Source organism: Osmerus mordax, chromosome 24, assembly GCF_038355195.1.
Source record: "Osmerus mordax isolate fOsmMor3 chromosome 24, fOsmMor3.pri, whole genome shotgun sequence".
NCBI lineage: Eukaryota > Metazoa > Chordata > Actinopteri > Osmeriformes > Osmeridae > Osmerus > Osmerus mordax.
This window is the reverse complement of record NC_090073.1, coordinates 2,034,211-2,061,489: the sequence shown is the minus strand read 5'-3', so window position 1 is coordinate 2,061,489 and position 27,279 is coordinate 2,034,211. Positions and strand designations below refer to the sequence as shown.

Below are 27,279 nucleotides of genomic sequence, written 5' to 3'. Positions count from 1 at the left end.
ACTCAAAATATGTTTTTTCAAATTTGCCTTCAAAATAAAAGCAGGCAGTATTTCACTTCGCAAAGAAATAACAATAATGTAAGTTCAAATTGTAGCCTACACCTCAGAATATTTTAATAAAGTCAATTAAAATGTATTGCTACCTCATATAATAAAGAATAATGCAGAGGTTCACAATAGACATTAATACACAATGCTTTTCTTATGTAGTATTTGGTGCATTACTCTGGAGCGGCAGTTGTATCATTGTATGTATATACCTACATGATATACACATAATTGGTTTTAAAATTCAACTTTGAGGTCGGTCAACATGTCGTCTTTAAACGCTGTCGCCTTCTTGTGGATATTCTTTTGTGGAGGACTTCGACCCGCAGGACCGCAGGAGTACAAAGAATGCGCGTTCTCTCCAAGACCAGCTCCTCCCACTACGCAGTTTGCGTGAAGCATGTAACAGCCCTCAGTGCAGCTGAAAACACTCAGATCTCTGCCGCGCTTCAGCCGCTGTTAGGAATGCGTTACTAAAGGATGTAGTTCTTTTCGATATGATTTGGGATGTATTGCGGGTTTAAAAGAGATATCTGTATTTGATGCGCCTCTACACCAATATGCCAGTGGGTCCTTCTTTTGAATTGGAATGGAAATTACTTTCCAACGCCGCACTCTCGGCACACAACACGAATCATGCCTAGTTTGTGTTTTAACAGATTCTATAATGACCAGTATGTAGACCGCGAGTGTGAAATGAATATAATTTACACCGATTCGGATTAGAGGAGTAAGAGACAAGACATCCAGCAGTGAGGTTCGAGGTGTTGCTCCACCGACGTTTGTGTGATCTACAAAACATCTCTTAACAGGATTTTTTGATGGAGCTGGAGAATATAGTGGCCAACACGGTACTGCTAAAAGCAAGAGAGGGTAAGTTTTCACCTTTAGACAAAGATCAGAGGATCTCGAGAAATGTCATGACATTTTATTTAGCAACTAGAGGACTCCTAGGGAATGCCAGGTAATGTGCTGGAACAGCGAGGCACTATAAATGTAATGGCTCTAACATTTCACCATCAAGTCAAATATTAGCCTACGGTCTTTTATCACAACTTCTTATGTAATATTCCAAGTCGAATATTTTATTATGGCACCCTCTAGGCATGTTTACCGTAGCCTGTTTCTTACCGCGAGGTTTTCTATCACTTGTAACCCCAGGCCTGTAGATTTTGTCATCGTTTGACAGCTAGCTCCTACTAGTGAGTCCGGGGTTTCCTTATGTACTGTAAGAAAAAAGAAAAAAGATCAGCCTCCCACATCCGCTGTACATCTGTCTGCCTTGGGAAATAAGTAGAGCATAGCCTATTACGTTTACTCAGAGAACACCAAGGGCTTATCTGTCGCATTCTCCTATGTATCGATGCTGATACTGGCAAGTGATACATCACTTGGCATTCTTACTACGACCTGTGACGTGAGCTGTATTGAAAATGGTTGTTTTCCCATGCAGCAAAATGCCCCCTGTTCCGTTTTCTGTGAACACATTCTGGCCTGTTGTAGGCAACATATGCATGCACTAGAGGCCTGGAGCTTTGCTCATCCAATCCAATATCAGCAAGTGGCTGAAAGAAAACTGATGTCTCTCGAGGAGTTACTGGCTTATATGATCTTCTTACACGCTCATAACCTGAAGCTCAGGTTAGAGAGGGTGCCTCATGAACACTAATGAACAGACTGCTAGTCCTCTAAGGACTGCTGTAATTAGTGGTGTGAACAATAAAACACCTGAGTCCGCGATCACACTTGTTGTTTTATTTTCATTTCATCATGCAACATGTACCACAGGCCGGCTGACGTGGGGGATAGGACGGGATTATTTGTCAGGCCTGCACGGTATCCAGTACATGTTACATGCCTCTGTCACACGCACGCTTTGATGGAGTCTCGTTTCGTAGTTTACTTTGGCAGTTATCCCAGTGTTCCTGCAGTCAACCCACTCCTGTAGTTATCCCAGTGTTCCTGCAGCTATCCCAGTGTTCCTGCAGCTATCCCAGTGTTCCTGCAGCTATCCCAGTGGCCCTGCAGCTATCCCACTCCTCCTGCAGCTATCCCAGTGGTCGCTTATCACAATGAAATTGTATAATTCTGGTGGTGCTGGGTCAGGCTCTTGCTCTCACTGCCTGTCTGTCTCTTTCTCTCTGTTTCTCTTTCTCTCCATCTTTCCTCCTATCTAGGCAGTCGGGCAGAGAGCAGGAGGGGCATAGGGGAGAGATGACCCCATGAGAGCTCTGACTGGGTGTGTCTGTGTGTGGTGGGGGCAGAGGGGGGGGGGGGGTTGGTGATGTAATCTAGGGTCTTCTCTGGTGGTTGGTCTGTTGTTTTGAGGGAGAAAAATGAGTTGCTGTTTGGGCTGAGCTAGGGAGAAAGAAAAGAGAGAGAGCGAGAGAGAGAGCAGTCCTGATTTAAATACCGTCTCAGATTATCCGGGGATGGTTTGTTTGTATCTCACTGGTGACTTGTGTGTTATAGAGGTTGATCATCTCTGAGCTGTCAAGTTACAGTAGCCTCTGTCTCGGTTTGAAGCATTAGTCTTATCTCTTTGCCCAGAGTGTCAAAGGTTGTGCGAATGTCTGTGTGTCTGGAATGCGTTATAAATGCTGTGTTATCTGTGTGTGTGTGCACCCTGAAACAAGCACAGGCTTATTTGATGTAACTCACTGGGAAAAGGGAGAGGAACTGAATGGAGAAACTGTTTATTCCTGTTTGTGTATGTGTGTCTCTGCCAGGCACGAGTTGAGAGCCTTTGCCTTCCAGTAGAAATGACAACAGGAAGAGACAGTTTACTCTCCTCTCCGCCTGTTTGCCCCGGCTTTCTCACACTTCCGAAATCACTGAAATACAGAGAGTGTCTCAGCCAAGTTGGAGTAGGCCATCAATATTCCTAGTCTGCAGAGCTGGCCAGAGATCGGAAGAGAGGGATGGAGAAAGAGAAGGGGGGGGGGGGGGTACAGCACTGTGGTTCATCTGCTATCCAAGTAACCCGAGCACCACATCCACTATACTTCCTGTAATGCAATGTTTTGATGAGCATTTGCATGACAGGTTGACAGTGCTGTCGTCAGCCAACCTCCACCTCTTCCTGCTCGGGCATTTCCCAGTCTCTGTGTGTGGATGCAGCTGGATGGATGATGAAGTGAAATGCACACACACACACACCTACCTACGCACACTCACAGCATTTAGCCTGCTCATCTCTCATCAAATCACATGCCAGCTCCGGTTGCCCTCACCATAGCAGGGCTCCCAGAATGCACAATGTTTTATACCCCCTCCATGGACTCTCTCCGACATCAAAAGGTTCTAAGAGTCCTTCTTGCTAGAACCTTAGTTTAATCTAATTGATCCAGCAGGAAGGAACCCACAATTATGTATTCTATGAGAGGGTTCTCCTTCCACAATTGAATATGCGTCTTTTAAACACTTGCGTGAAATTACGTAACATCTGGGCCAGAAGTCTCATGTTTCTGGAATGAAGACCAAGCGTCACTCGTGCGTGCATTTTTAGGAAGGATTTCCTTAAACGACCACTTCCTCTGTACTGTGGAAAGGAGCTTGGTGTTTCGTTAGAGACGTGTGTGTGTGTTTGTGTGTGAATGCAGGAGTGTGTGTGTGTGTGTGTGCTCGGAGGGCAGATGAATTCCTCTGAGCGACTGTAACCTGATCTCAACCCCTCTGACGTAGGTTCCGTCCTTCAGTAAAAACTGCTCTTAGTGTGTGTGTGTGTGTGTCTGTGCGCGCGCTTACTTTCCCCATTCACAACACACTGGCAGCAGTCTTGGGTGGATGGAAGCGAGGGGAAAGCGAACTGAGAGGCTGACATTTTAGAGGCCTAGACACCAGCCTCTCTTCCAGGGAGTCCCAGAGCAGCCCACTTTGCTCCACACTTCCCCTGCCCCAAGACACCTCTCCTCCCCAGGCAGGGGTCTCGTACCCTGGTCAGCCAGAGCGGAGGCCCTAAGTGACCCTGGGAAGTTTAAGGATATCAGCGTTCCAGAATGGAGGCAGAAGGTTGGGAGAAAGTTCTGGAATGAGAATCATTTGTTTTTGGATGAAAGGAAAATACCATACGTTCATCACCATAAATCGGCCATGTTGCGGTTAAGATTCAGAGGTACCTTACGTCGTTTGCCTTACTTCGGTTGGCAAGGTCTTTTGTGCAATGCTTTAACAAACTTCAAGGGAATCCATAAGTATAAGACCAAGATAAGGAGAAACCTTAAATACTTCAGTGAACATTTAAGGAAAGATTTTGAAGACTCAAAGGGTGTTTTGTGCAACCAATTTTATTTTAAGGAAACCTTAACTCGAGGTGTATTGTGCAACAGGCCCCAGTGTTCAATATCATCCATGTAAAGTAACATGAATGTGCTGTCTCTTGTAACTCAGATTAGCCTCTGGCCTACGTTTCAACCCTCCTCCCTTCACACACACACACACACACACACACACACACACACACACTCATGTCCACAGACTGGGAAAGAAAAGGTCAGGTGATATTCCGTAGCAAGTAGAGACAGAGCTGGACACACTGAGAGACACATATACACAGGCTTCTATCACGGAGGTACAGTATCTTAGAGACTATGTTTAACTGGATACGCTTCCTGGTTTTGCTGTGTTCACTATGGTTCACTGTACTATTATGGCTGCCCTTTGTTTGGTGACTTGTGGTGAAGGACTGTTTAGAAAATACACCAGGGAGGGAGAAAGAAGGCATTCTGGGACTATTTCCCCAAACCGCTGATGTAATAATTTTATTTTATTATTTACTTGGACAGTGTGATTACGAGGTCGTAGGGAACTGGCTGCTATACTTGTTTAGTCTGGTCACGCTCCACCCCGCATCCCCACACAACCCACACCCTCTGCACAAGTCACCGTCACCATCCTGGAGATGGTCAAACACTGACAACTGCATTTGAAAGAGAATAATGATTTTGGTGTTGATATTCTAGCTCTGTCTTTGACAGTGTGGGGTAAATGGAAGAATCCACTGATTAGGATAAACAGATTTACCATATGTTCATCCAAATTGATAGATCTTTAAACTTCTCCCATCATTATTAACCCCTTCCCCCCCCCCCCCCCCCAAGTGTGTCTCGTGGCCAACACTGTGATCCTACTAGTATCTCTCTAATAATGCCATGAATCTCTGTGTGTGTACAAATTAGAATAGGTTTAGTTTCCCACGACACAGCTCAAGAACCGAGCACTGCAAAAGTTCACATTTTGCAGGTGTCCTGTCCTTTTTATAATCCAATGGAGTGCAGTGCTGCGATTGACGTTGTTTGGATAAGCATTTCAACATGAAATAATGAATAAAGAATTTGCCACCAGTTTGGCTTGCTCTCTTCGCTCTGGACTCAGCCATCTTGAGTTGACTGAGCTGCACTAAGCTAGCCCTCGCAAACCAAAAAAAAAAATATATATTTATATGGATATAGTGAGCTGAAAAGACTTGAACAATAATATTTATGTCAGTGTGATCCAGAAAATCCAAGACTATTTTACTGAGGAAATACTGTTTAGCTAACTAAGAAAGACTATATTTAAAGTGGATGGTTTATTTCAGTAGGTGTAGCTGGAAGGTTATTATCAAAAATTGTTGCTTTCAAAGGTTTTTTTTTATGGATGAAATGCTGGGTAGCTAACAGAACAACATTACATTTACATTTATTCAGTTAGCAGACGCTTTTATCCAAAGCGACTTCCAACAATATAAGGTAGATACTTTCAGTATAGATCAGTCAATTTTGTTACATAAATGAATGTGTTTACTGATGTAAAAACTGTCTGCACATTGCAAATGTGCTATGACATTATAATCACCAGCTGCATCCTGGACATGGGCATTATTCCTACCACTTTAGCCTCCTTGGTCGTTTGCTTGACGGCATGGATATAGCAATCCACAAACAGGCATACGACAGGAACAATGTTCTTTTGAATTTAGTCTCTTTGGTCAGTTGTTGTGTCTTATTTATGCGAATGCGATACAGAAAATGCAAGACTATTTTACAGCATTGCATAGTACAAAGGAACAAATACAAAAGTTTATGTAAACAAAACACCTCTTAGGCAGAACTGTACATGCAAGCACTGTATAGTGAATTAGGCCTACAATCATGACAACTGGCTAAACCATTGTGCATGAAATGACTTCTGTTATGTCTAGATGTTTGTGGTGATAAGACAATTTAGATTTAAGATTTAACAACAGACATTTACAATGAGAACCAAAATAATACATTCGGATCAACATAACATAAGTAATTGACGTAGGAAACAGTAGACAAGGCTCCCAAATCATTTGCAGGAATTTACTAGAGCATTTGGCAATTTGTTTATGAGAAATTGCTTTTAAGATGTGCATATATTACTAGAATAGATGAGTTTGAACAAGTACTTCAGAGATGACAGAATTTCAATTGTGATCTAAGAAATATAGGTACCAAAGCCACTGAGAAGAACTGTCATCACACGCTGCATAAGGGGCACTGTACACTAGTTGATGTTAAAGAAGCACACCTCATCCAGTGGTCATGAGGTGCAGTATACACAGCGCTAACTGGCAGATAACTGGTATAGCTAGTAGCTAGTGTAGCGGTTGGTACTCCTCGTGCGTTGTGTATTATGCCACCAGTTTGTATGTAACCTCTGTCAGAGGTATACGGGCCGATGTATACGGGCCGATGTTCGTCCCTCACTGTGGATCAAACACGCCACCTCTGATTTCCCAAGCGCGACCACTACCAGCTACGCCAACGCAAAGCTAGCTCTTTGTTGACGCGGGTGGCCTGTTATATACTTGAGGAGTGAGTTTAACCGATACACACCGACTACACTAGCATGACTCCTGCTGTGCCTTTGTTGCCTGGAGAGAGAAGCTAGCTGGTGTAGTGAGCAGGACTAGCTGGCATGAATAGCCTGCATGACTAGTGTCAACCGAACCTTTCTTCTCTGGAAAGAGAAAGAGCAACTTGGTGGTACCCTAGTACAAGTCTGAGCATGTTTCCAGATTCAACACTGACACACCAACTGGCCTTATAATGCTGCTTTTCGTGTGTGTGTGTGTGTCTTTTCAAATACTAAAGAGAAAATACTTTTCACATAAAACCAGTCAGACATGCTAGACACAAGACCTTTATCAAGACTACTGGCAGCATGGATTGTTTTCCTGACACCTATAGGAAAACCTGTCAGATCCCGTTAGTGAAAACTCACTCACTCACACACATGTGAGTGCAGATACACATACACACACACACACAGTCTGGAGTGTGTGTCCCTCGAGGTTCAGTAGGGGCTGGGCTGTGATGATGCTGGAGAGGTTTATTGGGTTGACAAAAGGGGAGTGGTAATGGAGACAGAGGGATGCACATGAGAGAAAAACAGCCTTCCTTAGTGACTGCTTCTGTCTGCCTGGAGACAGAGGAAGGGGGGGGGGGTTAGAGAGTATAAAAAGATAGACATGGGGTCAGAGAAAGACTGAGACTGTGTGTGTTAGAGACAGGAAGACGGAATAAGATGGCGAAAAAGCGGGAGACAATAAGGAATTAATTTAAAGAGAGGGGAGGATTTGAGATGGTGAACAATGGTTGAGAGAGAGTAGATAGAAGGTTATAAATGGACGGAGTGTGAGAGAGGGATAGAAGACTGAAAATGAAAGGAGTGTTCTGTCTCTAAAGTGCTGAGTTGCAGTAGTTCAGTTCATCTCTCTGTCCTGCTTGCTCCTCTGTCCAACAACTCGGACCAACCCAATGAATATTTGATGTTTGTAAATTGGAGGACGATCAATATGGGCAGCATTGCTTAGTGTCATCTTAGAGAGGAGGAGAGAGAGTTTAGACTGTGGTGTGCACTCTCTTTGTTCTCGCAAGCACACTAAACACACTCAATACAAAACTACAAGAGTTGGGTTAGTAATGGCCATAATGAGTTGGGGGGTGAAAAGGCAGACTCACAAAGCCCATAGATTGGTGCTGGATCGATGGGTTATCCCCTGTTCCTAGGCCACATCGGCACCTTTACAGAGAGGCTCGTGGTAGTCTGATGGCTGCATTGTAAAAAAAACAGAGAAAGTTCTGTCTGCCAAACCAAATCCGTAAAACAACAGGTAAAGTCTAATTACAGTAATTGGGTGTGCCTTCCTTTGACAAGGCACAACCTATATTATCTCTCTATATTTATTATTTAGTTTATTTTACTATTATCCTACCTTTAAAACTCCATAAATGTTTGCACTACATAGACAATATCGGTGTCAACATCTTTGACTTGGGCCCGAAAGCGTTGCTTGTATCGAATGGAAGGTTCCGTTGCCCAGTTTAGGCATCATTTCAGTTTTTGTGGTGAAAAGTGAAGCTAACAGTGGCTAACTAGCTAGCCATAGCCCACAGTCACAAAAAGTCACTGTCACAATATCACAAACCCACGCGCAAGCAATGCAAATATTGCTAAATTTGCTAGTTGTCTGTTACTAGCATACAGCTTAATAGTTTTTGCCAGGCAGCAAGCACATTTGTTAAGATTAGCAGCCATAAGACAATGAATAGGCCTTCATATCAAACTTCCTGGGAAGTTAATTTTATCTACCCATAACACTGCTATTTCTACCGTTAAATACAATTATAAGCAGAACGTTACCTATACTATTCTTAACTAATATAAATGCAAATATTGCTGATTTAGCTATAGTCAATTGCCTCAGTAGTTAACAGTTGGCTAGTAGCACGAAACTAGCAACAAGCTAGCAAACCACAGCGGGTGCCACTTAAGCACTCATAACGCCGTCACTTTTACCCTAAATTAACTTTCTAACCAGAACGTTATTTAATCAATGCAGGATTCTAAGCAGATTTAAATGCAAAGCTTGTTAAAATTGCTAGCTAGTAAATTGCCTCAGATATGACTAAATGTAATTCAGTGACAGTTGGCTACGGCAGGACCTGCTTCAGTTGCTTCATCTTACAAAATGTATGATTGTGGACCAATTATCTTATAATTCTTTTAAAATAACTTTATTTTGGAAGCTAACCTTTTAAGTTTGTGTATTGTTTGCCTAAATCTGGGTCAAAGTAGGCTAAGCAAAAGCAATTAACTATTGCGGACATCAGAACTCAAATTTATGAAGCTGTGAAGTGTTAATTTTACGTAGCCTATTGATTACATTTTTTACACGTAAACCATTGTCATTTTTTTTCTTTTAAGAATGCATACTTTTTTCATAGATATAGTCCTTTTTTCCATGTTTGGTTCTTTTGTTTGAGTTTTTTACAGTGGATATTTAAAATTACGGTAAATCCCTATAACTTCAACAGATTAGTATGTGTTATTTGAGAAATATCTGTAAAACATATAAGGCTTTCCCTGTTATAGTAAGGCAATTATTTTAAATGTTTCTGCATTGTGGGCAGTGGAATGATAAACTGATGGGTAGATTGAATGGCTCGACATAGTAGTAGTTGGTACGAGTTGAGTTTTAATGAACATTGACAGCAGAAGTCTGCAAGGCACTTCCCGCTGGTCAACCATTGCGTCTTGTTTGTTCTATCTGCTGCATCTCTCTATCTCTCTCTGTATTTCCAAGTCAAATGGTTCTATTTCCATGCCAGAGATCAATAACATTTGTCGCTTTCATTGGCTTCTATTGATAAACAACTAATTTGACTGGGAAGGGAGTGGAGAGGAGAGGTACAACCAGTCAAATAGAGCAGTGAGTGTGTGTAGTGTGTGTGTGTATAGGACAGAGGAAATATAGAACAGCTGGACCGGAAGCAGGGAGCCTAGAGAGGGGCAGTGTTATCACTTTAACCTTGTTTCCGGGAATCATGCAAGTGTGCTGAGTTGACCATGCGTGTGTGTGTGTGTTTCTCTGTGTGTGTTTCTGTGTATGGCTTGTGGTCATTGTGGTGGTGTCTATTAGGACTGTGTTAGTGTATTTCTTTTGGATACCTTGGAGCAGCCTAGTGTTTTACACCAGTACATTTAATACAGGAGCATTAGCAGTGTTTGGTGAACCAATCAGACTGTTGTTTACATCTGTTCTTAGAAATGTACGTATTAACCTGCCTCTGTTTTCCCTGCCCCAAATGCAGCCGTACGCCAATCAGGCAACAGACGTGTCCTGACCATGTAAAGGCGTTCGAGGACAATAACTTCCTGCTTACAGTCAGGGGGACTATGTTCCCCTCTCTGGCAGTTTTATGGCTGAGTAAACTGTGTGTGTGACCCAATGTGCCCCTCAGCAGTGACAGTGCCTGCCTGCTTGCTTATGTAATGCCTGTGTGTTTGTGGTAGGATGAGCATGTTTTTGTCACATTCTATATTTTCATGAAACAGGACCCCCCCCCCCACACACACACACACACACACACGCATATCTTTCTCATTCTCTGCCTGTGTCTGCCAGGCTTTCTCTTGCTCCTCTGGGCATATGCAAACACACACACGCATCCACACAGCACAGTATAGAGAGGACCGTCACAGCTCAGTGCTTCTGAGGTCACAGACTGGTTTGACCACCTCAGCCAGTGTCGGCCTAAGGGCCGGACTATTAATAAACACAATGTTGACAAGAATCTACCTCCTGCGTGGACAGACCAAACCTGCTACTCTTGTGTCAGTCTCTCCTGTATCAATTCCTCCTCTATTCGCAGAGCTGCTTGATGTTGACGTGAAGAATGTTCGTGTGTTGTTATTCAGCATGGAGTCAATAATCTTGTAGTTACAGATGGCCCATATAAAATACAAGAGACTGTTGTTAGCACGAATGCTGTTTGTATGTGCTTTTGTCATCTCTGGCAGATAAGTGATTGATGACCTCCATAAAGTCGGTTAGCACATGACAAGCATTACTACTAGTAGAGGCCTTGATGTTAACAGCTAGCCTAGCTTTAAGTATTTCCAATGGTGAGGCTTAGCAAGCTTAGCTTAGCTATAGGTTTTTCCTATGGTGAGAAGGGTTGCTACTAGGGTTGCCACCCATCCCAGTTTTCCCGGGATTGTTCTCCTTTTTTGAACAACTGTCCCGGATTAGTTGTAATTCTTTCCCGGAACAGGAACTTCTCAATTTTTGGGGGAAAATCAGGCAACAGATCAGGGCCCTACATTGGGTAGTGAACATTTAATGTAGGCTGGGAAACACCCTGATTGCCTGATATTTAATTAAGGAAAACGTCATTTGAAAGCAAAAATACGAAAGCTTAAACCAAGAATGGTCAAAGTAAAGTTAAATAACAGATATTAAAAAACATAGGCATGGATTACAAGTTACAAAATGAAGAAATTATCTCTATCAAAAATCATCAACCCTACCATGATTATTGTAAATTGGAGAGAGAGCAAAGAGAGCCAGGAGATATAGGAGTTGAACGTTGAGTTGAGAGGTGAAGAAGACGCAAGGAGACGAAAAAGGCTTCAGAATAACGGCCCACATTCCCTTTTATACCCGACTATTAACTGTAAGAACAACCAATCAGACCCCATATGGACCCTTATCAACATACAGCATGACGACCAACGCAACAGGAAGTCACAAAACGAGGTGTAAGAAACAAACCAATTCTGTCATCCAGCTATACCAGTCTTTAGCATATAAGGAGTGGGGGGGCAGGGTGTTTCCCAGCCTACATTAGTGTTCACTTATACCCAATGTAGGGCCCTAGATGGTGGTATAAAGGTAGGGCATTGGGTTTAGGGATCGAGAGGCGGGTGAACACTGTTTTGGAGAAGTCCAGCTAACGACGCAAGGAAACGGAGAGAAAGCCAAGCTGTGATGACATCATAGAGCAGTGGAACTGAGCAACAAAGAGATGCTTCCTCCTATAGTCCCCTTCTCCTGCATCTGGCCAGAGCTGCTCTCTGCATCCTGTGGCACAACAATTTACACACTCACACGCACACACATAGACACCCATGCATAAGCTATTTCATGATTTGCGCTGGATGCAAAGTTATATATTTTCATAAGAGATTTTGTATTTTTGTTCCTGTTTGGCAGGCCTGGGAAGGGTGGTATGTGTTTGTTGCATGGAGCCCCATTAGGCAAGTCACTGTCACCAGGAAGGTCTACACAGTAGTTCTGTCAGCTGTGTGGTCTGGTGGTAACACCGTTTTTGCATGGTCAAGCCATCCCTTGTCCTCAATGTTATTTCTTTCCAAGGATTGGCCTAGTGTGACATCACAAGCAGCCTGGGGCTGTGGTGGTATTTTAATAATCATAGCAGAGTTGGTTTGGTGGGATACACCCAAGAGGAAAAACGAGAGCTTAATACATTTTCATTATATTGATCTTTTTCTACACAGTTGGAAGTGCACTTAAAATGATTTTATATATTCATAAACTCATGAAATGTTTTGTTTTTTTTCCGCTTGGGCACACCAGTGTACAACTTGTGCACTGGTGTAGTAGGTTGTACATAGTACATTGGTTAGTAGTAGGTTGAAGGATTCTAACACCAAACTCTTGGTGAGGATTGCTGATGAAGGTGTGGGGGGGGATAGGGGCCACAGAGATAGGTGGAGCAGGGCCTTTTGTGAGGGATTCTCATGCTTGCACAGTCTAACCCTGCTGTACTTTCGGGTTGCTCTATGTTACTCTATGGGCACTTCTGTTACCCTGTGTTACTCAATGGAGCTCTGTGTTGTTCAGTGTTACTCTATGTTGCTCTGGCGGACTTTCTGTTTGTCTGTGTTACTGTCTTGGGCTCTGTGTTGCTCTGGGGGGCCCTGTGTTGCTCTGGGGGGCTCTGTGTTGCTCTGATGCTTCTGTGTGTGCTGGTGAACCTGTGAGCGTTAGCTACGGATGTGGGTTCCGAGCCTCAGTTGACGACTCAGAATGCCTTGCCGTGCTAGCTTTCAGTACACCACACTCAGGATGAGCTGGGGCCTCTCACTTCAGCAGCCTCGCCCTAGCCTCTCTTCAGCAGCCTCATCCCAGTTTCTCTCTTCAGCAGGTTCACCTTGGCCTCTCTCTACAGTAGCCTCACCCCAGCCTCTCTCTTCAGCAGCCTCATCTGGCCTTTTTCTTCAGCAGCCTCACCCCAGTCTCTTTCTTCAGCAGCCTCACCCCAGGTTTAGTCTTGAGCAGCCTCGCCTCGGCCTCTTTGTTTCAACCTTACCCCAGCCTCACGCCAGCCTCAACCCAGCCTGCAGACAGTTGAATGCCGAGTTCTCTCTGAGATTATTGGAGTATTTTGCCTGGCTCACATTGGTGATGTCAGAGATGCAAAGCTGAAACATAAAACAAAGGGAGTAGTCGTGTCAGGCTGGAACACATTACCCTGTGTAAGTTTCTGTGCACAACACATTCTCACCAGACAGAGAGACGGAGAGAGACGGAGAGAGACGGAGAGAGACGGAGAGAGGGGGAGAGAGGGGGAGAGAGGGGGAGAGAGAGGCCCAGGCCGGATTCAAACCCAGGCTGCTACCGTAAGGCCTGAGTATGTTAAACACACTTTTCCAGTGAGCTATGGGGGCGTCCCCAGGCGAGCTGTCTGTCTCCCTGGTGGGAAAGACTCAAGAGGACAGCCCTCTGGCCTGGCTGTTGGACACCTTTCCTCTCTGCAGCACTGTTAACCATCAGTTAGCCGCTTAGCTAAGGTTGTTTTTTTGTTAGTTTTTTTACACTTAATTGATGGTGATTTTTTTTTTTTTTTTTACAATTTACAGACAACATAGTAGGACAGATCAATAGTAACAAGATTAACAAGGGAGGGAGGGAGGGAGGGAGGGAGGGAGGGAGGGAGGGAGGGAGGGAGGGAGGGAGGGAGGGAGGGAGGGAGGGAGGGAGGGAGGGAGGGAGGGAGGGAGGGAGGGAGGGAGGGAGGGAGGGAGGGAGGGAGGGAGTTTACGTAAGACTTTTATGACCGTATTCATACTTTTACAGCCCAACTCTGTCAACCAGAGCTGCTGCACAGTATGTGACCTGGACGCAGCGGGGGCCGAGGAGGATCTCCTGTTCCAGTTACACACCAGGCCTGGAGATCTCCTGCTCATTCAAACCACTGGCCTTCAACCCTGGTCCTCATGCCCCCTGCCCTGCATGTTTTGAGATGTTTCCCTGAGGACCAGGGTTGAAGACAACAGATGCAGACCACCACTGGAAACTTGTGTCCACCACATTCCAGATCGATGTCAGAGGCTCTCTATACAATGTTAACCAAAGACCCCAGGCTCTTTCTGGGTAGTGTTCTGGTTGTTAGTTACCGACGTCTCCACCCAGATAGGGTAACTAGGGTTACAACCAGCCTGCCAGATATCCCAGGTTGCCTTGTCATCCTGCCGTGTTGCTCCTCCTGGCTAAGCAGTCTACCATGGCCGTGGCGCATTCCTCTGTACACTCATACACCAGCTGTGAGAAGCTATGTCATTCGGAAATCTGTTAACACACACACACACACACATGCAAATGTGACCAGTTGTAAAGTAATATTGTAATAGATAAGGTTCCAAGTGAGGACGTGTCCCGCTCGCCCGTGCTGTTTCCCAGGAAAAGCAGGTCTATCTTGCAAATGCTTCGAAAGCTGTAAACATGTGACCTTAACCCACCTGGATAGAGGCCATTGATTGGCCAAGAGCAAGGATGGAGCCCTGCAATTGGCTAGCAACAGGGAGTGGGGGTCATGACTCAGAGGGGGATGACTGATGACATACAGTATGTCATCACTGATGACTGGAAGAGAAAGACGGACATACAGTCATCAGACGGAGAAACTCAGAGAGTGAAGGAGAGAGAGATGGAGGTGAAGACTGAGGGAGGAGAGATTCCGAAAAAAGAAAGATGGAGCGGCAGAAAGAGACAGAGAGGTCGGTGAAGGAGAGGGGATGGAGAGACTTGAGATGGCGGAGGCGAGCGATATGGGAGAGACTACGAGGGAGACCGTCTGGGAGAGAAACTGGAAGAAGTGGGCATCACGTAAGGAGAGATATTTAGAAAAAGGAAAGGGATGTAGAGGGAGAGAGGATGGGGGAAGTGGAGGGTGAACAGAAGGAGGAAGGTACAGAGAGAGGGAGGAAGAGCACATTTGGGCCTAAGTAGGTATTGTGTAACAATTGAATGGCTGGGTGGAGGACTTGTGTGTCCCGACAGGTTTCCATTGACCCCAGGTCAAGCCCTTACATGAAACCACCATTTCTACTCCGTGGCTACCTGGTGCCCCTGGGCTTTAAGCCAGATCTGAACCACCATGTCAACCTTTCTTTTAGAGTGGATCTCATGTCTTCTGTATCTCAAACACATCTCCATTTCAAACCTTTTTCACAGATATTTGTACACTCTGGTCTAAACCCAGGTGCCACCCAGGTAACCATGCCTGTGAAGTGAGGTATCCAGGCCAGTTTGACCCGTGTCTATCCCAGGTCAGGTTTCAGGCAATTTGGTAAAAGGCTGTGAAGGCCATTAAAAGCTACGCGTTCCAACAGCAAGCAGCAGATGAGCGAATCGGTGACGTACAGTAGGCCAGCAGGAAGCATTCCTGGCCTATTACTTAAAGATGTCTCTCTGTCTGTGGCCCCGCTCACTCACTACGCTGTGCTCGACCGCCCACACATGCGCGCACGCACACACACACACACACACACACACACACACACTGGAATGGACCTGGTGACGTCCAGAACGCGTACAAGAAGGGTCAGAGCCTACTTTCTGAGGAGGCTCAGGTCCTTTTGAAGTTGGCAGGTCCATGCCGAACATGTTCTACCAGTCACTTGTGGCTGGTGTTATCTTCTATTCAGTTGTGAGCTGTCAGAGCTTTGCGATGAAAGATTGCGATGGACTGGACAAATGAATTAGGAGGGCTCTGGTTTAGGGACCAGCCCTGACTGTCAAAGAGGTGAATGATGAGGAGAATGGTGGCCAAACTATTGACCGTCATGGATAACACCACACACCCACTACACTTCATTCTGACTGAGAATACAAGAACTTCAGTAACAGCCATACAGTGCATCCGGAGAGTATTCACAGCGCTTCATTAATTCCACATGTTGCTATGTAACAGCCGTATTCGACAATGGATTGAATGAAAATGTTTCCTCTAATGATAACGTGAAAAAGGTTTCGTTTACATTTTTGCAAATATATTCAAAATAAAAAATTAAAGAATCACAGGCTGTGAAAGTATTCACAGCCTATTGTGTTAGCACTGTGTATGCCTGTTTTCGTATTGTGCATACTTGCATTCTTACTGCTTGCACTTGTATTATTATTGTGCATACTTCTATTATACATTTTATTGGGGCTGCTTTGACATCTGAATTTCCCTTCATATCAGGGATGAATAAAGTTCTATCTAATCTAATCTGCGTACACACACAAGGCCCACTCACTCAGACAGAGGAGGTAGGAGGTAGGGGTCAGCAGAGGTGCTAGCCTGTGCTAACACGGTTCCCCCTAGCTCCTGCAGGATGCTGATGCTGGACACAAGCTTATTCATTGGGATGGAATCTGCATCTGGCTTGGCTTTGTGTTCACTCAGGAATCTGGCTGTACAAAGCGTATTCCCTGTCCTGACACACACACACACACGTTCACACTCACACACAGACGCAGTGAGCGTTGCGTGGAAGGGAAAGAGAAAACACGGAGGAAGAAAACGAGAGAGGGAGAGGAGGGATTTCGAGAGGAAGTCAGACGTAATCTATAAATGATGCACACTGGGGCTATGATTTCATTCAAGGAAGCATGAAGCACAGCCCTCCCTCTTTCACACACACACACACACACAAACTCACACACAATCCCTCTCACTTCCTGTAGATCTCGCCTTCACACTTTCTTTGCCCCTCTCAAAGTGATGAAACTTGTCACTGATATTTACATCCCCCCTTTCTCCCTCTCTTTCCCCTGACTCCCTCCCTCTCCCCCCCTCTCTCTCCCCCCTCTCTCCCTCCCCCCCGACTCTCTCCCCCCCCCACCTCTCATTCCCTCATGGTCGCTAGGTGGAGGAGGGAAGAGGAAGGGGAGGAGTAAGAAATGGAAGGAGATTCTTCGCTTCCCTCACATAAGCCAGTGTGTTCAGCTGGGGCACAGTATCGGTGAGTACCCTTCTATACTAGATGTGCCCGTCATGGTTTATAATCACTACCCTGCTACGGAGACACTAACGCCACTAGCGTGTGTGTGTTGTGTTTTTCCTCAGAGAGGGACTATGTCAGTCTGTGTCAGAAGCAGCCCATTGGTAGTCTGCTGTTTCGCCTCTACTGTGAGACCAGACCTGAACTGCTGCGGTGTATCCATCTGCTGGACGCTTTGGTACACATCCACACACGCACGCACACAGCCATTCACACAAACACACACACACAGCCACACACTCACCCAAGCGCACCCGTGCACATGGTCTCACATACTCCACTGCACTCCCTGTGATTAAGACTAAAAACACAGTTTGGGGGCTTGTGGTATTTGGGAGATGATCAACTTGAATGGTGATTATGTCAGCAGAGCCTCCCCTCTGCTCCCTCTCCACCTCCATCCATCCATCTCTCGAACTCCACCTCCCTCCATCTCTGTCAACTTTACATCCCTCCCTAAACCTTGCCTCTCTCTACCTCCACCTATTCCTCTCGACTTCCACCTTCCTCTCTAAACCTTCGTTGGTCTCTTAACTCCACCTCCATCCGAGAGCGAGAGCGTGCCTGGGTGAGAGAGAGAGGTTTCTGTTTTATTCTGTTCTTTGTTTTAACACACTTATGTTAGTCCCTTACAGGTTAGCTGGATGTTACACTATACACAGCACACACAGAGCACAACTATACATCAACAGACCAAAATAAAACATTTAAAACCAACACCAAAAGAGAGACAGAGAGAGAGTGCCAGGTTGAGACACAGAGAGAGAGAGAGAGAGAGAGAGAGAGAGAGAGAGAGAGAGAGAGAGGGAGGGAGAGAGAGAGAGAGACAGGGGGAGAGGGGGAGAGGGAGAGAATGCCTGGGTGAGACAGAGGGAGAGATGCCCCTTTCAGAAAACCTGAAAATGTGACAAAGTATGTGTGTTAGTGGGAGTCAAATATCAACAAGACACAATCACAATGGAGCTGGTGTGTGTGTTGGCAGGAATGTGCTTAGGGGTCCCTGTGGCTCCTCTTACGTCAGTGGAAGTGTGTGTGTGTGTGTGTGTGTGCGTGCTCTGCAAGTGTTAACCAGTCCTGTGCTGTTAGATCAGACCTCCCAGGTTTATGAGCCTTTGAGAAGGAACTTGACCCCAACACACACAACAAGCCATATCATTCTTATCCTTAGGGTTCAGCCAAAGGAAGTGGAGACGCCCTTTTGGCCTTTTGGCTGTAGAACACACATACACCACACAAAGTCAGTTACAAATCAATGCAGACTATTGCCTACCCTGTCCTCCTTGTTCAAGTTATGTTTGTGTTTTTTGGTATTGGGGTCTATAGAGACATTGTTGCACCCATAAGCACAAGTGACGCTAGTGCTTTTTAAAGCAAGCGTGTGTGTGAATGTGTGTGTTGGCGGGTGTGTGTGTGTGTAACGGAAAGCTGGTGACGCCGGTGTGACACACTGTGACACTCCAAGACCTGCTGGAATCCCGCCGTGTTTGCTGTGTGGTTGCCAGGCAACGTGGGGTCACATATGGAGTCACCAGCAGTGTATGTTTGTGCGTGTGTATGTGTGTGTGTGAGCGGGAGAGAGGGAGGGACACGGGAGAGGGAGACGGATGGAAAGAAAGACAGGGAGCGCTCGAGAAGGAGACGAGGAGAGAGTCGGCGTACGCGCCTTTGTGTCTCATTGGTGTTTTCTTAATGCGCATCTGCAGTAATCCCATACCCCAGTTCTTCCTTACCACGCACACAAACAACCTTTATCAAGCAGCGTTGATGCTCGGCCGCCGTGTTGTCTTGTTGTGTTCTAGGAGGACTATGAGATGACCCCGGATGAGAAACTGAGGACCAGGGGAGAGCAGATCCTCAGTACGTTCCTCTCTAAAGATGTGAGTTTCTCCTGGGCCTGCTCCACAGCTCCTAATGATGTTACACTGGCCATTAGTCTCTACTCACGTGTGTGTGTGTGTGTGTGTGTGTGTGTGTGTGTGTGTGTGTGTGTGTGTGTGTGTGTGTGTGTGTGTGTGTGTGTGCAGTCTTCGGAGTGTGTCGAGGCAGCAGTGGTTTTCGCTGAGCAGTGCAGAGAGAACCTGGAGCTAAGCCCCTGTAAGGAGATCTTCAGTGGCTGCTGCAAGTGAGTTTACGCTCTCTCTCTCTCTCTCTCTCTCTCTCTCTCTCTCTCTCTCTCTCTCTCTCTCTCTCTCTCTCTCTCTCGTTCTCTCTCTCTCTCTCTCTCTCTCTCTCTCTCTGCTCTCTCTCTCTGTCCTCTCTCTCTCTGTCCTCTCTCTCTGTGTCCTCTCTCTCTCTGTCCTCTCTCTCTCTGTCCTCTCTCTCTCTCTCTGTCCTCTCTCTCTGTGTCCTCTCTCAATATCTCTCTCTCCCGGTCTCTTTCCATCGTTCTGTCTTTTTCTCCCTCTCGGTGTCAGGACAGGACAGTTCCAGCCTTTTTATCTTGGCTTGGCACAAAAAGGGCTTGGTGTTAACTGCAGGTCACCTAGTGTGCGTGTGGTGACTGAGTGCCTCTCTTATCTTCAACTGAGCTGCTCTCTTATCTGCGCTCAAGTAACTGTAGCTCTGGGAGCAATGACCAAATACAGGACCTATCTACTGTATGTCACACTAGTTTTTGTGGGCACTTTGTGTGATGTTAGTGATTGTGTGTGTGTTTGTGTGTGTGTGTGTTCCCAGGGCCCTCCATGAGTATCTGAGTGGAGCTGCGTTCTCCGACTACCAGAACAGCATGCACTTTGACCGCTTTCTGCAGTGGAAGATGCTGGAAAAGTGAGGCTTTCCAGACTGATGCTGTCCACACACACTCCCACTGGGCCGGGACCCATCCTCACTCCCACACCCTCGGCTCAGTGACACAAAGATGACCAACATCCTTGGAAGTCCTCTGTCTGATGCCGGTTCAACATGTTTCTGTGTTTGTGTTTGTGTGTGTGTGTGTTTTAGACTACCGATCACTAAAGACACCTTCAGACAGTACAGAGTGCTGGGAAAGGGAGGTTTCGGAGAGGTGAGGCATCTCGTCGTGTCCTCATTATGATCATTATGATGGGGAGGAGGAGGAAGATGATGATGATGACGTGGTGTGTGTGTGTGTGTGCCAGGTGTGTGCGTGTCAGGTGAGAGCCACAGGGAAGATGTACGCCTGTAAGAAGCTGGAGAAGAAAAGGATCAAGAAGAGGAAAGGAGAGTCCATGGCCCTCAACGAGAAGCAGATCCTGGAGAGGGTCAACAGTCGCTTTGTTGTGAGTGTCTTTCTAGAAGTAATGCATCAGCGCTGTTCTAGAGTCTAGTCCTAGAACTGGGACTACACCTCTATCTCTCGTCTCCCCAGGTCAGTTTAGCCTACGCATATGAGACCAAAGATGCTCTGTGTCTGGTCCTAACCATCATGAACGGAGGAGATCTGAAGTTCCACATCTACAACATGGGCACTCCTGGCTTTGAGAAGGACCGAGTCCAGTTCTATGCTGCCCAGATCTGCTGTGGCCTCCACCACCTGCACAGAGAGGCCATCGTCTACAGGTGTGTGTGTGTGTGTGTGTGTGTGTGTGTGTGTGTGTGTGTGTGTGTGTGTGTGTGTGTGTGTGTGTGTGTGTGTGTGTGTGTGTGTGTGTGTGTGTGTGTGTGTGTGTGTGCGGGCGGTCGGGCGTGCGCACTTCTGTATACTGTGTTCTGAGGATGCACCGAACTGCACAGCTAACTCTGGCTTTGAACTATTCTTCCAGGGATTTAAAACCAGAGAATATTCTGTTAGATGATAACGGTGAGTTTACTCTCTGTCCAGATACGTCTTTCACATGGATACTGGAGATATATAAATTAATGTTAACTAACTGCATCACTTCTTCAACATATCTGTCACTCCTGGAACACAGTTCGTAGGTGTGTTTCTGTTTTAATCGCTGACCCCTGACTCTGCAGGACACATCCGTATCTCGGACTTGGGCCTGGCTATCAAAGTGCCTGACAGTGACCTGATTAGAGGCCGTGTGGGAACGGTGGGGTACATGGGTAAGCACGCCCCGCCTGTCATGACACACACACACAGCTGCAACACACACACAGCTACCAAACACACACGCACACACAGCTACCAAACACACCCACACACACACAGCTACCAAACACACAAACACACACACAGCTACCAAACACACACACACACAGCTGCAACGCAATACACACACACACAGCTACAACACACACACACAGCTTCAACACAATACACACACACACAGCTACAACACAACATGCACACACACAGGTACAACACAACACACAGCTGCAACACAAACACACAGCTACAACACGCACACAGCTACAACACAACACACACACACACAGGTACAACACAACACAGAGCTGCAACACCACACATGCACACAGCTAGCTACAACACAACATGCACACACACTGCTGCCGCACATGATATGTTGACACCTGGGCGGGCTACATATCAACCACATCCTGAATTCAAAACACTGTCAAAACATCACCACACGATCAACAGCTTACGGTGGATGTAAACGTACATATGAATGTGCACGTGCGTTGCATGTGTGTGCGTGCGTGTGTGTGTGTGCGTGTGTGTGTGTGTGTGTGCGTGCGTGCAGCTCCCGAGGTGATCAATAACGAGCGCTATGGGATGAGCCCTGACTGGTGGGGCCTGGGCTGTCTGATCTACGAGATGACCGCGGGACGATCGCCCTTCCGCGCTCGCAAGGAGCGCGTGAAGAGGGAGGAGGTGGAGAAGAGGGTGCAGGAGGAAGAGGAGGAGTACAGCGACAAATTCACGGAGGACACCAAGGCCGTCTGTAGGATGGTGAGGAGCGATTGATTGACTAATCCGTGGTGTTACTTGTGAATGAACGAGGTCATCTATTATATTGAAAGTCTCTCCCCCTCTCACGCTCTCCCCACTCTCTTCCCTCCCTCCCTCCCTCTCCCTCTCTCCCTCGCTCCTCCTCTTTCCCTCCCTCTCCCGCCCTTCTCCCCTCCATCCCTCCCCGCTCTCTCTTGCTCTCCCTCTCTCCCACCCTCCCCTCTCTCTGTCTCTTTATTTCTCCCTCCCTCTCTGTCCCTCATTCTATCCTCCCTCCCTCCCCCTCCAGTTGCTGACCAAAGACCCCAAGCACCGTCTGGGCTGTCAGGCGGAGGGTGTGGCAGGGGTACAGGCCCATCCCTTCTTCAAGAACATCAACTTCAAGAGGCTGGAGGCTGGAATCCTGGACCCCTCCTTTGTCCCTGACGTAAGAACCTGCCGTCAGCCACAGCAGGGTCACACACACACACCTGCTCTCTTATAGTATACCCTGTGTGGGTGTGTATATGCATATACACACACACACCCTTGTGTATATATATATATACAAGATACCTAAGATGAATATCTTATGTATGCAAAATGAGGTGTATAGTGCATATACACAATATATCTATATATATAGATATAGATATATATCTATATATATATATAGATATATAGATATCTATATATATATATATATATATATATATATATATATATGCACTGATGAGTATCTTATACCAATATCATCTTAAAACAGTGTCTGATTAAACAGTAAAGCCTTTTACTTTTGACCTTATAAAATTTGCAAGTGTGATTTCCTTAAGCCAACACTGGTTTGAATTCATGTTCAATATTTGTTCTTTATTTGTTTCCGAGACTGTTGAACACCATTCTGCGGCTGAAAGAATAAGGCTGAAATTGCCTTACACGCCAAAAGCATACATCTAAGCAACACATTATGTAATGAAATACAGTTGTTAATATAGTCAGATCTGCTGGTGCCGTAATTCTGGGGCAGTGATATCGATAAGCCTATTAACTTACGCATTCACACAGTTGCCCATGTGTGCCAGGTTTCCTTCCAGTCTTTGGCAGCAGCAACTGTGTTGCTTTTACATTTAGTCATTTAGCAGACGCTCTTATCCAGAGAGACTTACAGTAAGTTCGGGGACATTCCCCCCCCGAGGCAAGTAGGGTGAAGTGCCTTGCCCAAGGACACAACGTCATATGGCACAGCCCAAATCGAACCGGCAACTTTCTGATTTAATAGCCCGATTCCCTAACCACTCAGCCATCTGACACCTTCTTTCAGGCTGTATTATATTATTTCTTCATATTTGTTTAATATTATAGTTTGCTCATGTTGGGTCAGATATGCAGTCCATGTTTGCGATTGGTCACATGGTGCAAACACTGCCCCTTTTACGTGAACGCCCTCAGTTGATAACCACCATTGTGACACCGCTTTCATGTGATGGCTGTTGTTAAGCTTAGTTAAGCCAGCTAACTAAAATATATTGTGGGTATATTGAACTTATTTTGTAGTACAGACCTCTGCTCTGTTATTGTGTGTGTGTGTGCGCGCAACACAGCACTCATTTATAAAATTTATGGAATACCAGTTAAATGCCACTCCTTTATTATTATCCTTACTATTATAAACATACTATGGAATTAGCTTATTTGTCCTCCATTGTCTTTGGCCCATCTCCCTCTTTAAAGGGTTAATCAATGCTGTCCCTCCTTCCTCTTCTCTCCTACTGTCCATCCTCCCCTCCCTGCACTCAGCCGCGGGCAGTGTACTGTAAGGATGTGTTGGACATTGAGCAGTTCTCCACGGTGAAGGGTGTCAATCTGGACCAAACGGACAACGACTTCTACTCCAAATTTTCTACAGGCTGTGTGTCTATCCCCTGGCAGAATGAGGTATGTTGTGATGTGTTTGTGTGTGTGTGTGTAGTTGTGTTTGGATGTTTGACAAAACATACAAACTCAGAAGTACTTTAAACACCGGGATTCAATTTAATCCCTCCCTCTCTTCTTCTCCCCCACTCTATTCCCCTCCCGATGTTCCTCCCTCCCTCCCTCTCTCCCTCCCTCTCCCTCCCTCTGGTAGATGATAGAGACGGAGTGTTTCAGTGATTTGAACCTGTTTGGGCCCCTGGGCTCCCGGCCCCCAGACCTGGACTGGTCGCTGCCCCCAGAGCCCCCCCGGCGCAGTCTGCTGGACCGGATCTTCAGGAGACACGTGAGACACACACACACAGACATACACGTGTAACTACACACAGACGCACACGTATAACCCCACACACACATGACCCCACACAGACACACACACACACGCTTATTACACAAATGACGTGCAGAGAAACGCGCTTCTTTTGTGATTGACCTCTGTCTCTCTCTTTCTATGTTGTTGGTTCTGTGTCTGCCCACACACCCCCTCCAGCACCCAGAGGTGTCCATTGCCAACAGCCGGGTGCAGTCTTCCAGCGTAAACTCAGTGGACTCCATGTCCCACTCTGCCCCCTAGTGGCCAAGACCCTGTGTGGCGCTCACACAGAGAGGGCGGAGCATAGAGGACATACCTGCTGCTGATTGGTTTACACCCGGCCTGACCAGCTGTCAGTCATCCTGAGGGATCCCGCCCTAGCCTGGGGTCAGTCCAGGGGAAACACCTGACCCCTTGACCTTTCACCTTGACCAAGGCCTAAGAGCTCAGGGGAGCGTGGGGTTCGAGGAACGTTCAACAATGCCGAGACGTTTGGAAATGTTCAGACACCTTACTCACTTACCCTCAGGACTGCTGGACTTGAGAAGAGCCACTGACGTCGATGTAAAAGACATGAAATGAAGCTAATTCAGGGGATCCACTGAGTCTATAAGACCACCACAGGGAATACAAGATGGGGTCTTTGTGGAAATATTGTTCTAGTTGTTGTTTAAAAAAAAAAAAAAAAAATGGATAAGGAAAACCTTGCATAAATGTACACTCATACTCACTCTGGTATTTCCTTGTTGTCCTCTTTTTCTTTCTATTTCTTTCTCTTTTTCATTTTCTTGCTCCCCCCCTTTCTTTCTCTATCTCTCTCTCAGTATATGTATAACACTCAGGCCAAAGATCCAGTTATGTTGTTTGTGTCAATGTTTATGTTCACATACTAAGCACCATTAGGATCACCTTGGACCAGAACCTGAAAAAAAAGTCTGGTTCCTATTTTACTATTGATCCTCCAAGTAATGTGAGTCTGCAATTGTGTCCCATCTGAATCACACACACACACACACATTCGGAGCCTGTCAATGTTATGATATGAATACAACCTAACTTGGGACTTCCTTCTTACAATGTTACATTTCAAAGACGGAAACATGAATGCCATTTATCTACCTATCAGTCTGTTTTTATAGTAAAGATGTTGTTTTACCTCTGACATGTACTGTATGATTACTATTGTGGCGCCATCTAGTACTGTATGGTCTGTCTATGTGGTGTTTCTCGAGGACCGGGCACACAGTACTTTCAGCCATGCTGTTTCTCCTTTCTCCAGCTGTTTGGGTGTTGTCATGACGAGCATGCCCAGACAGGAAGTGAAGAGGAAGGTCCAGCTTCACGCCGGCTCCCCGGGGTTCCACCACGACCCGGGAACCCCCATAAAAAGCGGTTTTCACAGGGTCACTTAAAACTCACGAAAGGAAATGTTTTCTTCTCCCTCTGTGTCTCAGTTGTGGTGTTGGGTAGAATGTAGACTTGGTGGGGGTCTTTTATGGGTCCGGCATGCCTTTCCCATGGACAGAGACAAAGGCTGTCCTGTCGGGGGCTCCCCTTCTCCTTCATCCTCCCCCCGGCTGTGTGTGTTCTCTCTCCTTCAGAACCCCTCCTCTCCCCTGCGTTGTCTACGCTGAGCTGAAGACACGGGGCAGGAGAAGGACGGACGGAAACACCCTCGGAGCGAGCCTTGTCATCTTAGAGGAAGGGAAGTGGAGTATTGAGATGCCCCCCATCATCCTGGGCACGGCACATCATTGATAAGGGCCCCCTGACAGGGAACTGTAATTCGAGCGCGCCAATCCAAATGGAGGGATGATTCATAATCTTAAATTAAGAAATGTCTATTTTTCTTATTGTAGGGAATGCCAACAAACGTTGCAGTAAATGAAATCAAAATAAACTCCCTACAATAAACTCTCCAAGAACTTGACTAGTCAGGGACAGGGAAAAGTGCCTCCTTATTGGAGTTATCTCGACCACATGAACGTTTGCACGTTCTTTATTAACTGTCCTATCCTTTTTGTTTCTGTGGGAACCACACACACACACCCACACTTTGGTTGGCCAGAAATGAGAGGAGTGGAGGAGCAAGGAAGAGAGGGAGTCTGTGAGAATGTATATTAAGGTGCTGACTAAGTGCATGTAATGCCAAACCCACTGTGTCCTGTTGCTCCTAATAAAGCCTGATCTGACCTAAGTCTGTGTGTCTCCTGTCTGACACCCTGTCTCTTTAACCCTTGTTTTTGTGTCAAAACATCGTCAAGTAGGCACTGTGAGGACTTGATAGACATGGCTGTGTCTTCTGTCGCCTGACAATCATGCACATGACATGCTCATACAGAATGATAATTACCATATTCATATAACTCATCACCATCCTCATCATCAATACCAGTGTAGGATCTAGAGGAGGAGATATCCCCATACTCTACCATTACGCTACAAACATCCCCATGCTCTACCACTGAGCTATAACCATCCCCATGCTCTACCACTGAGCTATACCCATCCCCATGTTCTACCACTGAGCTATACCCATGCTCTACCACTGAGCTATACCCATCCCCATGTTCTACCACTGAGCTATACCCATCCCCATGTTCTACCACTGAGCTATACCCATCCCTTATTGGGCCTTCTCAGGGGTGTGTACAGGAAAAGGCAGGCCATGGCCCATGGGGCTGACTGCAAACCCCCCCCTCACAAGCCCCGCCCTGCAGAGCAGTCTCAGATAATACTGGGATCTGGGTGTTCCAGTCCTGATGCCATACTCACCCTGGAAAAGACCCTGACGATCTCTGCTCCAGGAGTTATTATCCTGTCCTCTTGCTTTTTTTCTTCTTTTCCTCCTCTTCCTCCCTGTATTTTTCGGGCCTCGTGACCTCTCTTCCTGCTTGCGTGTTCTTGAGAGGTGTTGACTCGGGCCTTGTGTGACGCGCTGCTCTCTGGAGCAATGTTGCTGTTAGATGCCGTGTGGTTTTGGTTGGAGCGAGAGAGCAAGGTTATCTCAGCCCGTGGGGCTGCTTGATGGATAGACTGTCAACAGTGGGGACATCAACAG

General features: G+C 46.2%; 1 protein-coding gene across 1 annotated transcript; it reads left to right on the top strand.

The window, feature by feature from the left end:
- The first annotated feature begins 476 nt into the window (after window positions 1–476).
- On the top strand, window positions 477–26,415 carry grk5l (G protein-coupled receptor kinase 5 like). The gene is made up of 16 exons (XM_067227849.1): window positions 477–921; window positions 16,999–17,094; window positions 17,199–17,311; window positions 18,933–19,010; window positions 19,158–19,255; window positions 19,810–19,902; window positions 20,077–20,140; window positions 20,235–20,375; window positions 20,465–20,655; window positions 20,859–20,896; window positions 21,055–21,144; window positions 21,747–21,955; window positions 22,245–22,382; window positions 23,732–23,869; window positions 24,060–24,191; window positions 24,396–26,415. The coding sequence occupies exons 1-16, from the start codon at window positions 870–872 to the stop codon at window positions 24,477–24,479; spliced, it is 1,755 nt and encodes a 584-aa protein (XP_067083950.1). The 5' UTR covers window positions 477–869; the 3' UTR covers window positions 24,480–26,415.
- The last annotated feature ends 864 nt before the right edge of the window (window positions 26,416–27,279 follow it).